At 36.4% G+C, this 16,564-nt stretch overlaps 1 protein-coding gene across 5 annotated transcripts in view; it reads right to left on the bottom strand.

Moving 5' to 3' along the window:
• The window catches only part of TDRD7 (tudor domain containing 7), a 102,627-nt gene that overhangs the window by 63,362 nt on the left and 22,701 nt on the right, over positions 1-16,564 (bottom strand). For 4 of the 5 annotated variants that reach the window (XM_029203040.1, XM_029203041.1, XM_029203042.1 and 1 more), the window contains 2 exons: positions 3,495-3,707; positions 1,030-1,171 (listed from right to left, as the gene is read on the bottom strand). In XM_029203040.1, the coding sequence (XP_029058873.1) occupies positions 1,030-1,171; positions 3,495-3,701 (349 nt within the window). In that variant the 5' untranslated portion in view covers positions 3,702-3,707. Of the gene's footprint in view, positions 1-1,029; positions 1,172-3,494; positions 3,708-11,583; positions 11,639-16,564 lie in introns of those variants that run through there. The other variant, XM_029203043.1, reaches the window with a different exon arrangement.

Raw genomic sequence — 16,564 nt, 5'->3', positions numbered from 1 at the left:
GACCACCTAGAGGGGTGGGGTAGGGAGGATGGGAGGGAGACGCAAGAGGGAGGAGATAAGGGGATATATGTATATGTATAGCTGATTCACTTTGTTATACAGCAGAGACTAACACACCATTGTAAAGCAATTATACTCCAATAAACATGTTAAAAAAATAAATAAATAATTTTTTTAAAAAAATAAAGAATATGAGGAGATGGTCACTAGAGGGTCGGTCAGCAGGGGATGAGTAGATTGGTGTGTATTTAGCAGATGAGGTTCTTCAAAACGTGGCTTCATCTGCTAGGCTAGCCCATTACTTTCCCTCTACTCACCAAGTAACGTGGTGGCAGTCACCTCACATTCTTACAAATGCAGCACACTCAGCCATTATCTCAGTCCTCCCATGTCTTCTCCATCAATTTAAATTCTTCCAACTGTTAGAGGTCTGGGTTCAAGTCTCCCCTTTGCCATGAAGCCCTCCACTGCCATTCTCACAATGATTGCTCCTTTGTCTAAAATGCTCCTGTGGCATTTAGGCATCAACTCTTTTCTACCATCATTGAACTATTTCTTGAGAATTTAGTTTTAGAAATGATTATAAGCTCCTTGAGATAAATGATCAGTAAACACAGGCTGAGTTGCCTATAATACCTTTATGTACTATATAATTCACGTTTTTCTGAAAATAGAGGATTTATAGTAAAAGACATGATTTCCTAAAAAAGACATTAACTTAGAGGTTCTTGGTTCATCCAACATTCTAGATGAGCCTTTCCCCCAAAATAAAGAGTAAAACCACACTTTGCCATAATAAGTTTAATTAAAATCTATGCTGAGTTATTTCACACTGTATAATTACTTTACTTAATAAGTCATGCTTATCATGTTCACTTAATTTCAAATAGAAATACTAGCTTCAGGACTTCTCCCTTGACATATGAATATTAACAAATAAAGGTGTTTATCATGAATACAAGCAATATTTCCATCTGACAGTATATTCATAGACAGGCTTTAAAATTTTAGCATGTGAAAAGATCTTACCTTCTAGAAAAAATGGCATGGTTTTCTTTACTCTCATCTGACAATTAACTTGCCGACCAGTTTTCCTTTTAGAACTCCTCTGACGAGCCACAAGCTGAGCAATTCTTGCAGTTTCTGTGCAGGCCACGGCATAGCAGGTAATCTAATTATGAGAGGCAAGGCAAGAGGAGAAACATTTCTCAGATTCACTGGTACCTAAAGGCTGATTTTTCAAAGTGCATCTTTGTGTGTTTATATGTCCCAAATCAAGCTGTATGCAAATATTCATGTCTCTCTCTCTTTGATAATGTTAGAGCTAAATTATATTTTCTGCAAGAGAAATCAAGCATAGTCCGGCACACTGAATAATCTCTCCTCAAATTGAAACTTTCACTTATTCCTTAAACAGGTATTTATTAAGCATCTAAAATGTGCTAGGTACTGTAGGATTAACAAATGAACCAAACGAAACCTGTGATTTGCATATATTATCTCATATAATTTGTGAGATATATTTTATTCCCATTTTACACATGGGAAAACAGAGGCTCAGGAAAGTTAAGCAAACTTCTCAAGGCACACAGCTAGGCTATCTCTCTGAATTCAAAGTACACACTTGTAACTGCTATTTGTATTTAGTGGTCTCCCAAAGAGTCTTGCACTGCAATGGATTAGCTGGGTGACTTGGGGCAAACCAGTTTACTTCTAAAATCTTAGTATTATCAGCTGTAAAACAGGGAAGAGCTTAGATCTGGGGTTTTCAAACTGTTCAATGGAGCCACAGAATTCCATGGAGGTGCCTCAGGGCTGTGAGGGCAAGACAGGGTAAGCAGAGGCCTGGACCCTCTGGCACCTACTTAAAATACAGTAGCTCAGTTTTTTACCTTTAAAAAAAAAATGGTGGGATATATAGGATATTTGAAAAAGGATTTGAAAAAAGAATGTAGACTGTTGAGATTAGACTATCTCTAGAGAACCATCTAGTGTTAAAGTCTTTGATTCTAAGTTGAAATCTAGAACAGGAAAGCAGTGAGGCTTTACACCACAAGCCAAAACATGTTCCTATTCTTTGGCCCAGTATTTCCATTCCTGAAAATGTAAGAATATATTTCAAAAGAAGAAAAAGTTACATACCCAAATATGTGCATTAGGGGTTATTTTAATAGTCAAAACCTGGAAACATTAAAAATGTCCAAAATAGAATAAAGAGTTGAGTGAATTATAGCATAGTAAGTATATGAAGCATTACTAAATTATTAATTAATTCATTCAGATATCTGATCATTTATACATTCAACACATATTTATTAAACACCTACTGTTAGGGGTAAAAAAAAAATCCCTTTTCCTCAAGAAACTTACGAAGGAAAGAGAGGCAAAGAGACTAAACAGAAAACATTATGTCATGTGTAATATTGGATGTATTACAAGGGGCCAAGCAGACAGAAAGGAGGGCTTAAATCTGTCTGGGAGAATGAGGGTCACTGAAGAAAGTTTTATTACTAATATAATATTTAATTAGTTTATACCTTCTCATTATATAAAATTTATTACAGATTACGTGAACCTCTGACCACTCTCCCAATCCTGGGCTCCTTTTCTCCTCCATCCACTGCCTCCCTACCCACACCCCTCCCAAGAGGACAACTATTATAATTTTTGGTGAGAAATACTCCAGACCTGTTCTACATATTTACATATATAGAAATGTACCCTGAAAAAGGTACTGATTGTGGGGATGGGTGCCTTTCTGTCTTGGATGGTGGTTTGTCCATATCTTTCATACTGTACATTAGGCAGAAACCAAGAAGTGAAACTTTTGGGTCATAGAGTATATGCAGTAAAAAATTCACTTGCTACCACCTAATCGCCCATGTTATATATAAAATATTCTTCAAGAGAAACTAAAGGATTTAAAATTGTAGAATAACATGATCACTGTTAGTAAAGTGTGAAGGTGAGGAACAGGCTAGGGACTAAAGACAGGGATAACAGTAGAGAGGACTCTGTAATAACCAAAAGTGATGATCAATCAATTAGAGGCTGAACTAGGGTCCAGACAGTAGGAATAGATAAGAGTCAGGTCAAACGATGAGAATTTTAAAGTGTCTACTAGATTCTGTAATCAGGAAGTCATTAGTGACCTAGGCAAAAACAGCTGTAGCAGGTCTATAATGAGTGGGTATGACATTTAGGTAGTTAAGGTCTCCAGTACATTTAGTTTGGACAGTGAGACTGGGTAAAGTTTAACTTGAAAATTTTTAATTTAATATGGTTAAAACCTTATTTTTACAACGGAAAGAATTTGAGGGTAAAACAAAAGACATGAGAATCTTGGCTGTGCTGTGGATGCTGTTCTCTCTATCACTACCAATCTTGGCTAGTGCTTTTCACTTTGACTTCTACCCTAATTATGAGATTGGAAGTGCGAGACAGGCAATTAAGAATTGGTTTGACTCTTCTGAAACACACAATTACCTTCTTACCTCTCCAGATCTACTAGTCTCTATCCTGACAACTGCTGGCACACTTCTCAGATAGGCTTCTAGCGTAGGATAACCAAATTGCTTGAAGGGGATCCAGTCTCCAGTTAAGGATCTGTACTCTCCTTGGAGCCGGGGTAATGCTATTCCGCTCTTATGAGACTGTAGAACAGCTCGTAGCATTTTTGAAACCAGATCTGCTTCCAGCATCTTCACCTATAAGAACACAGTGGAAGGTTACTATAATGATGCATTAGTCTGTGAATTCAAATATATTTTCAGAGTTTACACTTGTTTGAGTATTTCATAAATTGCTATTGAATACTTTCTGTACTATTACAATACAGGGAAATAACTGCTATGGTAGAGAAAAGCATGGAATACTATGAGAACATTAGGGAAGTCAGGAAGGCACAAAGACTAGCCCGGGGAGGGACAATATCAGGGAATGTTTCCCAAATGGGAGGAGGCCTGATGGAGTCCTGAAGGACAAGATGCAATCGGCCAGGCAAGGAAGCAAGGGGGGGGGGGGGGGGGGGGGGGGGGATGGGGAGAGGTATCAGCCCCAAGTAGAGGGAACGGAAAATTCAAAAGGCACAGAGGTGAGAGAAGCACATGGCTGGTTCTGAGAACCCCAGGCAGTTAAGTGGCTGGACATGAATGAACAAAGGCTCTAAGCTGAAGACTGAAAGATGGGGATGGGAGAGGTGAGAAGAGGCAGACCCAGAAGAGACTACTGGATATGCTAAGATGTTTGCATTTTTGCCAAAAGTAATGTGAGACCTTGGAGGGATTTTAAATAGCAGAATAAAATGATCAGCTCTGCATTTTAAGAAGATCACTCCTCAGTAGCAGGGAAAATAAACTAGAAGGAGAAAGATAAATGAGTTGTAAGAACTGAAGATATGGAAGATCTGAAAACAGGGCCTTGGGAAAAAACAAAAAATCAGTATCAGAGGTAATTAGGAAGTGGAATCAACAGGAACTGATTAACTGCTTTGAATTATGAGAGAGGCCCCAGATTTCTAGCTAGAAGCGTGGTGGATAGTAATGGCCCACACTTAGGTGGGGTAGAGGCAGGTTCGCAAGAGAGGAAGGGAGTGAAATCGTTCTGGACACATGGAGGTTGGGATGCTCTTAGGGCAGCCACGTAGTTATATTCATTAGGAACTTAGGTTAGAAATCTGAACTGCTTATAGATTTGTTGACCTTCAGCATATATGTGGTATCTGGTGTCCAGGGAGTTAAAAATAAGGTTAAGGATGGACTGCTATGGAAGGCTGGCATTTAAGAGATGCGCAGAGGAACAAGAACCTATAAAAGGCTAAGAAAAAGGGACCAGAGAGATAGAAGTAGAAAAGGCAAAGTCACAGTGTCATACAAACAAAAAGAGGAAAAAGCCAAAAAGAATGGCATATTCAAAAATGTCATATGCAATAACAGACAGGTCAAGTGAGAGAAAAAAGAAAAGTGACTAATAAATTTAGGTACCAAAGAAATCCATGGGGACCTTGGCTAAGGATTTTCATTGATCAGTAACAGGCATTTTTCTAGATTAATCACTCATATTTTCTTTGGACTAATGGTAAAGAGAATGAAGATAAATTCAGAGAAGGACATCCAAGCAGCCACGAAAAGTAGATTTAGCCTTTCATTACAGGAAGGAGAAAGGCAAGCCATGGACAACTCGCTAATTTTTCCTTCAACAGTGCTATCCGATAGAATTTTCTTCCCTGGTGATCCAGTGGCTAAGACTCCACACTCCCAATGCAAGGAGGCTGGGTTCAATCCCTGGTCAGGGAACTAGATTCCACATGCCTCAACTAAGAGTTCTCACGCTGCAACTAAAGATCCTGCATGATGCAACAAAGATCCTGCACATGGCGATGAAGATCCTGCATGCGGCAACTAAGACCCAGTGCATCCAAATAAATAAATAAATAAATATTTTTAAAAAGAACTTTCTGTGATTATAGAAATATTTTACATCTGTGCAGTCCAACATGGTAGCCACTAGCCACATGTGGCTACTGAGCACTTGAAATGTGGCATGACTAAGGAACTGAAATTTTAATTTAAATTAAATAGGGCAAGTGGATACTATATCGGACTTCACAGAATTCTAGACAATCTTGCTCTTTCTCCGGTTTAGAAACATAAAGGAAGAACAGCATACAGTTTTAGCAATTTCCTCATTTGTCCATTTAAAAAAGGAGACAAAATAGCTCATTTGCAGGTGCTCTTGATTATAAATATAATACTCAAAAGATGGCAAAGTTTAAATGGTAAATAACCTAAGTATGCATTATGTACTTGGCTCTACTAAACATTAACTCTTCAAATTGTCACCACTAGCACCAATGGCTTTTAATTAATACTATTAATTAAACAGTAAATTAATTAAATAGTAAATAGTCTAGGAAAGTCGTATACTAGATCTATATTCTCACTCTATAGACAGAAAGACATACACACACATATATGTATATATACACATATATTTATATTAAAATATATGTTTATATTTATATTAAAATCTTCATTTAGGTATAATTTACATAAAATAAAATACTTATGTGTAGTGTTTATTGAGTTTTGAAAGCACATATATACTATGTAATCATCACCACAATCAAGATCTAGACATCACCAAAAATGTGGGGTGTACAATATATGTAAAAGTAAAATGTACAACCACAACAGCACAAAGAATGAGTGAAAGGAACTGGAAGTATACTATTGGAAGGTTCTTATACTATACATACAGTAATATAATATTATTTCAAAGAGGAATGCAATAAAGAGATATGTTGTAAAACTTATGACAGCCACTAAAATTTTTTAAGAGGCATAACTAATAAGCCAGTAGTAGTACAGGTAAAACAAAATAGAAATTCAATAAAAAACTAGGTAGAAGTAAAAAAAAAAAAGTAGGAAAAAAGAGAAAACAGAAACAAAAAGAACAGAAAAGGCAAACAGAAAACATCTAGCAAAATGATAGATTTAAAGTCAACCATACCAGCAGAAGCAAGAAGAACTACAATCCTGCAGCCTGTGGAACAAAAACCACATTCACAGAAAGATAGACAAGATGAAAAGGCAGAGGGCTATGTACCAGATGAAGGAACAAGATAAAACCCCAGAAAAACAACTAAATGAAGTGGAGATAGGAAACCTTCCAGAAAAAGAACTCAGAATGATGATAGTGAAGATGATCCAGGACCTCAGAAAAAGAATGGAGGCAAAGATCGAGAAGATGCAAGAAATGTTTAACAAAGATCTAGAAGAATTAAAGAACAAACAAACAGAGATGAACAATACAATAACTGAAATGAAAAATACACTAGAAGGAATCAATAGCAGAATAACTGAGGCAGAAGAACGGATAAGTGACCTGGAAGACAGAATGGTGGAATTCACTGCTGCAGAACAGAATAAAGAGAAAAGAATGAAAAGAAATGAAGACAGCCTAAGAGACCTCTGGGACAACATTAAACGCAACAACATTCGCATTATAGGGGTCCCAGAAGGAGAAGAGAGAAAGGACCCGAGAAAATATTTGAAGAGATTATAGTTGAAAATTTCCCTAACATGGGAAAGGAAATAGCTACCCAAGTCCAGGAAGCACAGCGAGTCCCATACAGGATAAACCCAAGGAGAAACAGGTCGAGACACATAGTAATCAAATTGGCAAAAATTAAAGACAAAGAAAAATTATTGAAAGCAGCAAGGGAAAAATGACAACATACAAGGGAACTCCCATAAGGTTAACAGCTGATTTCTCAGCAGAAACTCTACAAGCCAGAAGGGAGTGGCATGATATACTTAAAGTGATGAAAGGGAAGAAACTACAACCAAGATTACTCTACCTGTCAAGGATCTCATTCAGATTTGATGGAGAAATCAAAAGCTTTACAGACAAGCAAAAGCTAAGAGAATTCAGCACCACCAAACCAGCTCTACAACAAATGCTAAAGGAACTTCTCTAAGTGGGAAACACAAGAGGAGAAAATGACCTACATAAACAAACCCAAAACAATTAAGAAAATGGTCATAGGAACATACATACCGATAATTACCTGAAACGTGAATGGATTAAATGCTCCAACCAAAAGACACAGGCTTGCTGAATGGATACAAAACCAATACCCATATATATGCTGTCTACAAGAGACCCACTTCAGACCTAGGGACACATACAGACTGAAAGTGAGGGGATGGAAAAAGATATTGCATGCAAATGGAAATCAAAAGAAAGCTGGAGTAGCAATACTCATATCAGATAAAATAGACTTTAAAATAAAGAATGTTATAAGAGACAAGGAAGGACACTACATAATGATCAAGGGATCAATCCAAGAAAAAGATATAACAACTATAAATATATAGGCACCCAACATAGGAGCACCTCAATACATAAGGCAACTGCTAATAGCTCCAAAAGAGGAAATCGACAGTAACACAATAATAGTGGGGGACTTTAACACCTCACTTACACCAATGCACAGATCTTCCAAAATGAAAATAAATAAGGAAACAGAAGCTTTAAATGACACAATAGACCAGATAGATTTAATTGATATTTATAGGACATTCCATCCAAAAACAGCAGATTACACTTTCTTCTCAAGTGCGCACGGAACATTCTCCAGGATAGATCACATCTTGGGTCACAAATCAAGTCTCAGTAAATTTAAGAAAACTGAAATCACATCAAGCATCTTTTCTGATCACAACGCTATGAGATTAGAAATGAATAGCAGGGAAAAAAACGTAAAAAACACAAACACATGGAGGCTAAATAATACGTTACTAAATAACCAAGAGATCACTGAAGAAATCAAAGAGGAAATCAAAAAATACCTAGAGACAAATGACAATGAGAACACGATGATCCAAAACCTATGGGATGCAGCCAAAGCAGTTCTAAAAGGGAAGTTTATAGCTATACAAGCCTACCTCAAGAAACAAGAAAACTCTCAAATAAACAATCTAATCTTACACCTAAAGGAACTAGAGAAAGAAGAACAAACAAAATCCAAAGTTTTCCCAGAAGGAAAGAAATCACAAAGATCAGAGCAGAAATAAAATAGAAACAAAGAAAACAACAGCAGAGATCAATACAACTAAAAGCTGGTTCTTTGAGAAGATAAACAAAACTGAAAAACCATTAGCCAGACTCATCAAGAAAAAGAGGGAGAGGACTCAAATCAATAAAATTAGAAATGAAAAAGGAGAAGTTACAACAGACACCGCAGAAATACAAAGCATCCTAAGAGACTACTACAAGCAACTCTATGCCAATAAAATGGACAACCTGGAAGAAATGGACAAATTCTTAGAAAGGTATAACCTTCCAAGACCGAACCAGGAAGAAATAGAAAATATGAACAGACCAATCACAAGTAATGAAATTGAAACTGTGATTAAAAATCTTCCAACAAACAAAAGTCCAGGACCAGATGGCTTCACAGGTGAATTCTATCAAACATTTAGAGAAGAACTAACACCCATCCTTCTCAAACTCTTCCAAAACACTGCAGATGAAGGAACACACCCAAACTCATTCTATGAAGCCACCATCACCCTGATACCAAAACCAGACAAAGATACTACAAAAAAAAAAATTACAGACCAATATCACTGATGAATATAGATGCAAAAATCCTCAACAAAATACTAGCAAATAGAATCCCACAACACATTAAAAGGATCATACACCATGATCAAGTGGGATTTACCCCAGGGATGCAAGGATTCTTCAATATACACAAATCAATCAATGTGATACACCATATTAACAAACTGAAGAAGAAAAACCATATGATCATCTCAATAGATGCAGAAAAAGCTTTTGACAAAATTCAACACCCATTTATGATAAAAACTCTCCAGAAAGTGGGCATAGAGAGAAACTAACTCAACATAATAAAGGCCATATACAACAAAGCCACAGCAAACATCCTTCTCAATGGTGAAACACTGAAAGCATTTCCTCTAAGATTAGGAAGAAGACAAGGATGTCTACTCTCACCACTATTATTCAACATAGTTTTGGAAGTCCTAGCCACGGCAATCAGAGAAGAAAAAGAAATAAAAGAATACAAATTGGAAAAGAAGAAGTAAAACTGTCACTGTTTGCAGATGACATGATACTATACATAGAGAATCCCAAAGATGCCACCAGAAAACTACTAGAGCTAATCAATGAATTTGGTAAAGTTGCAGGATACAAAATTAATGCACAGAAATCTCTTGCATTCCTATACACTAATGATGAAAAATCTGAAAGAGAAATTAAGGAAACACTCCCATTTACCACTGCAACAAAAATAATAAAATACCTAGGAATAAACCTACCTAGGGAGACAAAAGACCTATATGCAGAAAACTATAAGACACTGATGAAAGAAATTAAAGATGATACCAACAGATGGAGAGATATACCATGTTCTTGGATTGGAAGAATCAGTATTGTGAAAATGACTATACTATCCAAAGCAATCTACAGATTCAATGCAATCCCTATCAAATTACCAATGGCATTTTTTACAGAACTAGAACAAAAAATCTTAAAATTTGTATGGAGACACAAAAGACCCGAAATAGCCAAAGCAGTCTTGAGGGAAAAAAACGGAGCTGGAGGAATCAGACTCCCTGACTTCAGACTATACTACAAAGCTACAGTAGTCAAGACAATATGGTACTGGCACAAAAACAGAAACATAGATCAATGGAACAAGACAGAAAGCCCAGAGATAAACCCACACACCTATGGTCAACTAATCTATGACAAAGGAGGCAAGGATATACAATGGAGAAAAGACAATCTCTTCAATAAGTGGTGCTGGGAAAACTGGATAGATACATGTAAAAGAATGAAATTAGAACACTCTCTAACACCACACACAAAAATAAACTCAAAATGGATTAGAGACCTAAATGCAACACCGGACATTATAAAACTCTTAGAGGAAAACACAGGAAGAATGCTCTTTGACATAAACCACAGCAAGATCTTTTTTGATACACCTCCTAGAGTAATGGAAATAAAAACAAAAATAAACAAATGGGACCTAATGAAACCTCAAAGCTTTTGCACAGCAAAGGAAACCATAAACAAGATGACAACCCTCAGAATGGGAGAAAGTATTTGCAAATGAATCAACGGACAAAGGATTAATATCCAAAATATATAAACAGCTCATGCAGCTCAATATTAAAAAAACAAACAACCCAATCCAAAAATGGGCAGAAGACCTAAATAGACATTTCTCCAAAGAAGACATACAGATGGCCAAGAAGCACATGAAAAGCTGCTCAACATCACTAATTATTAGAGAAATGCAAATCAAAACTACAATGAGGTATCACTTCACACCAGTTAGAATGGGCATCATCAGAAAATCTACAAACAACAAATGCTGGAGAGGGTGTGGAGAAAAGGGAACCCTCTTGCACTGTTGGTCGGAATGTAAATTGATACAGCCACTATGGAAAACAGTATGGAGGTTCCTTAAAAAATTAAAAATAGAATTACCATATGATCCAGCATCCCACTACTGGGCATATATCCAGAGAAAACCATAATTCAAAAAGCCACATGCACCCCAATGTTCATTGCTGCACTATTTACAATAGCCAGGTCATGGAAGCAACCTAAATGCCCATTGACAGATGAATGGATAAAGAAGATGTGGTACATATATACAATGGAATATTACTCAGCCATAAAAAGGAACGAAATTGGGTCATTTGTTGAGACGTGGATGGATCTAGAGACTGTCATACAGAGTGAAGTTTGTCAGAAAGAGAAAAACAACTATCGTACATTAACGCATGTATGTGGAACCTAGAAAAATGGTACAGATGAATTGGTTTGCGGGCAGAAGTTGAGACACAGATGTAGAGAACAAACATATGGACACCAAGGGGGTAAAGCCGCAGGGGGCGGGGAGTGGTGGTGTGATGAATTGGGCAATTGGGATTAACATGTATACACTGATGTGTATAAAACTGATGACTAATAAGAACTTGCTGTATAAAAAAATTAAATTAAATTAAAAAATTAAAAAAAAAAAGGACTACATACTGGGGAATTCCCTGGAGGTCCAGTGGTTCGGACTCTGTGCTTCCAGTGCAGGGGGCCCAGGTTCATTCCCTGGTCAGGGAACTAAGATCCCACAATCCTGCTGCACAGCCAAATAAATAAATTTTTAAAAATAATAAAATAAAATAAAGTCAACCATACGAATAATTACATTAAGTGTAAATGATTGATATATCCTGATTAAAAAGTTAGAGATTGGTAGAGTGAATATAAAAGCAAGATTTTCCTATATACTATCTACAAGAAACCTATTTCAAATACAAACACATAGGTTAAAAGTAAAAATATAGAAAAAGATATGCATGTAAATACATGACTATATTAATATCAGAACAAGTAATATTACCAAGGATAAAGAGGGACATTACAGGGACTTCCCTGGTGGCGCAGTGGTTAAGAATCCACCTGCCATTGCGGGGGACATGGGTTTGATCCCTGATCCGGGAAGATCCCACATGCCACGGAGCAACTAAGCCCGTGCACCACGACTACTGAGCCTGTGCTCTAGAGCCCACCCGTGAGCCCACGTGTCACAACTACTAAAGCCCACATGCCTAGAGCCCGCGCTCTGCAACAAAAGAAGCCACCACAATGAGAAGCATGTGCACTGCAACAAATAGTAGCCCCACTCGCAGAAACTAGAGAAAGCCCGCGCGCAGCAATGAAGACCCAAAGCAGCCAAAAATAAATAAATAAAATATAAATAAATTTTTAAAAAAGAGGGACATTACATAATAATTAAGGAATTAATTAATCAGGAAGATATAACAATCCTAAATGTGACTGCATCTAACATTAGAGTTTTAAAATACATGAATGAGAAAACAATAGAGTTATGACTGGAGACTTCAAAACTCTTTTCTCAGTAATTGGTAGATCCAGTAAACAAAAAAATCAGTAAGGATATAGAGGAGCTGAACAACACCATCAACCAAACTGGTCTAATTGATATTTACAGAACACTCCATCCCAACAGTAGCAAAATATACATTCTTTTCAAGAGCTCATGGGACATTGACCAAGATAGAATATATTCTGAGGCTGAAACCAATCCTCAACCAATTTAGAATAATTGAAATTATACAAAGTGTATTCTATGACCAGAACTAAACTAAATTGGGTATCAGTAACAGAAAGATATGTGAACAATCCCTGTGTATTTGCAAATGTAATAACATACTTCTAAATAACCAAGGGTCAAAGAGGAAAGCTCCTCCAAATAACCAGAAAACATTTAAATAAATGAAAACGCAGTATATAAAAAATTGCTGGATGCAGTTAAAGCAATATTTGGAGGGAAATTTACAGCATCATATGCTTATATTAGAAAAAAAGAAACATTCCAAATCAATGATCTAATCTGCTACCTTAAGAAAAAAAGAGAGCAAATTATACCAAAAGGAAGTAGAAGAAAGGAATTAATAAAGATGAGAGCAAAATCAGTACTGGAATGGTGAAACATATAAGTAATTAAATAGAAAAAAAGTAAAGGAAAAAAATCATGAAACCAAGACTAGCTCTTGAAAACATCAATAAAATTGATAACTTCCAGGTAGATTAATCAAGGGGAAAAAAAGAGAAGACACAAATTACTAATAATGCAATTGAAAAGAGGGCCATAAATACAGATCCTATAGACATTAAAAAGAGAATATTATGAACAATTCATGCCAATAAATCTGGTAACTTGGATGAAATGGACGAATTCACTGAAAGACAATTTCTAAAGCTCACTCAAGAAGAAACAGATAACCTTAATATCCTTAAGAATATTAGAGAAATTAAATTTGTAGTTAGAAACCTTCACACAAGGAAAATTCAAACCCAGATGACTTTATTGGCAAATTCTACCAAACACTTCAGAAGGAATTAATACCACTTCTACACAAACTCTTCCAGAAAGTAGAGAGGAAGGGAACACTTCTGAACTCACTTTATGAGGCCAACATTATGCTGATACCAAAACCAAAGACATTATAAGAAAAGTACAGACCAATATCCCTCATGAACATAAGTGCAAAAAATCCGAACAAAATATTAGTAAATCAAATCCAACAATATGTAAGAGAAATAACACACTATGATTAACTATGGTTTACTCTAGGAATGCAAGGTTGGTTCAACACTCATAAGTCAATCAATGTAACTGACTATATCAACAGACTAAAGTTGAAAAACCACATGATATCAATAGGTGAAGAAAAGACATTTGACAAAGTTAAAAATCATTTATTTTAATAACTCTCAGAAAATAAGAATAGACGTGAACCTCCTTAACCTGATAAAGAGTATCTGTGAAAAACCCTCAGCTAACATCACATGTAATAGTGAAAGAATGAATGCTTTCTGCTTAAGAATGGGAACAGGGCAAGAATGTCCATTCTCTTCACTGCTATTCATTACCACACTAGAGGTCCTAGCTGGTGCAATCAGACTGATTTCAAAACTTACCATAACAGTATATTAGTCAAAATAGTGTGGCATTGACAAAAGGACAATCACATCAATGGAACAGAATACATAGTCCAGAAATAGACCCACACATAAATGGTCAACTGATTTTTGACAAAGATAGCAAGGAAATTCAATGGAGAAAGTTCAACAAACAGTGCTGGAACACTATTCATCCATACACAAAAAATGAATCTCATACCAGACACAAAAATTAAATTGAAATGAATCATTTAGGTCCTAAATGACAAAGTTAATACTGTAAAACTTCTAGAGAAAACAGGAATAAATCTTTGTGACCTTGGGATAGGCAAACAACTTTTAGAGCCATGATGAACAAACCCAACAAATTGGATCTCATCAAAATTTAAAACTTCTGCTCTTCTAAAGGCTGTTAAGAAAATGAAAAGACAAGCCACAGACTAAGAGAAAATATTTTCATAGCATACCTGGTAAAGGACTGGTAACTAGAATATATAAACAATACTCACTAGTAGTTCATCCCCTTTTATTGATAAGTAGTATTCCACTGTATGGATATACCACAATTTGTTTATCCATTCAAATGTTGATAGACATGTGGGGTGCTTCCAGCTTTGGGGTATTAAAAATAAAGCTGCTCTCCACTATGGAAAACAGTATTGAGGTTCCTCAGAAAACTAAAAATAGAGTTACCATATGATCCAGAAATCCCACTCCTGGGCATATAACAAGACAAAACTATAATTCAAAAAGATACATGCACCCCTATGTTCATACCAGCACTATTCACAATAGTCAAGACATGGAAACAACCTAAATGTCCACTGACAGATGAATGGATAAAGAAGATGTGGTACATACATAAAATGGACTACTACTCAGCCATAAAAAAGAATGAAATAATGCCATTTGCAGCAACATGGATGCAACTAGAGATGATCATACTAGGTGAAGTAAGTCAGAAAGAGAAACACAAATACCATACGATATCACTTACATGTGGAATCTAAAATACGGCTCAAATGAACCTATCTACCAAACAGAAAAAAACTCACAGTCATAGAGAACAGACTTGTGGTTGACAAGGGGGAGGAAAGGAGAGAGAGGGATGGACTGGGAGTTTGTGGTTAGTAGATGCAAACTATTACATTTAGAATGGATAAACAACAAGGTCCTACTGTATAGCACAGGGAACCATATCCAGTCTCCTGGGATAAACCATAATGGAAAAGAATATAAAAAAAAAGAATGTATATATGTGTATAACTGAGTCACTCTGCTGTCCAGTAGAAATTAGTACAACATTCTAAATCAACTATACTTCAATAAAAAATAAATGAAGCTGCTCTGCAAAGATATATATTTTTCTTTCTCGTGTAAATTCTGAGAATTGGACTATCTGAAGATTTAATACCCATAATAACTATGGAAGGAAAGTATTATTCTCATTCTGTAAATAAGAAAACCAAAGCTCAGAGATGTTAAATAACCAACATATCACAGGATGTATGGAAGCCAGGATTTTAGTCCTGGTCTGTTTGATGCCAAAGACCACATTCTTTCTATCATATTACCCTGACTGGTACTGAAAAAAATAAAAGACAAAACCCTGAAGAATTAACAACAGGAGACAAGACAATCAAGAAAGACAGTAAAGCAAACTGAAGAGAAGAAAAAAAAACAGTCCTGTGAAATGAACAGTAGACTCAGCCTACTCAAAGGTATGGTATGGATCCCAAGTCAACGAGACAACTGGAGACAGGCACTCTAAAGACTAAAAATTCATGGCAGAGAAAGACAACAGCTATAGAGTCTGAGCACCTGCATTACTCCTGATGTCCATCTACATTTTGAGTATACTGGTGAGAAGGAAAGAGAGGCTGGCTTTGGGACCTATATTTCAAGGTTGCCAGATGTTAAAACTGAAGTATGAACTTTGGCTCTTAAATAGTAAACTCCTGATTACAAGAGAAATGCTTTGATTTACAATGGTTCATGATTCAAAGATCACTGAACTTTTGGTATACAGTTATTTCCTCAAGTAAGAAAAACCACAAAGTGAGCTGGCTGGCCAAGTTTTAATTTGCAAGAGGAGAAACTAAAGGATCACTTGCTAACTTCCTAGTACCAAGCCTTCTCAACTTTCTCTCTTTGACCTCCACCTTTCCTACCTATCTATCTACTCTCTTCTTTCCTTCAAACCCAATCCCTCCCACCTACTCATCTAGAGCTCCTCTGAGTAAAACTGGCCTTTACCTCTTTGTATATCTGCATATCTAAGTGGGCCCTGACTATGAATTATATACACATTATTTGTAGGTATAAAGTCAGGTGGTCAGTGCCCATGTGGGAATATACCCTCTTGGGTGTGAGCAGTGTACCAGGATCAAACTAGACTATTTAGCATATCTGGCTCCTCCCTAGTCAGAACAACTTTAAATTCCCCTGCCACGGTTTCAGTATGAAGGACATACCCATCACCTTCTCTACTGCCTCCTCCTTCCCTTCTTTTTGGAAAGAGCATCTGTTC

This window comes from Monodon monoceros, unplaced genomic scaffold, assembly GCF_005190385.1.
Source record: "Monodon monoceros isolate NGI ecotype Baffin Bay Population unplaced genomic scaffold, NGI_Narwhal_1 Super_Scaffold_5, whole genome shotgun sequence".
In the NCBI taxonomy this organism is placed as follows: Eukaryota; Metazoa; Chordata; class Mammalia; order Artiodactyla; family Monodontidae; genus Monodon; species Monodon monoceros.
This window is presented reverse-complemented; position numbering and strand designations above follow the sequence as displayed.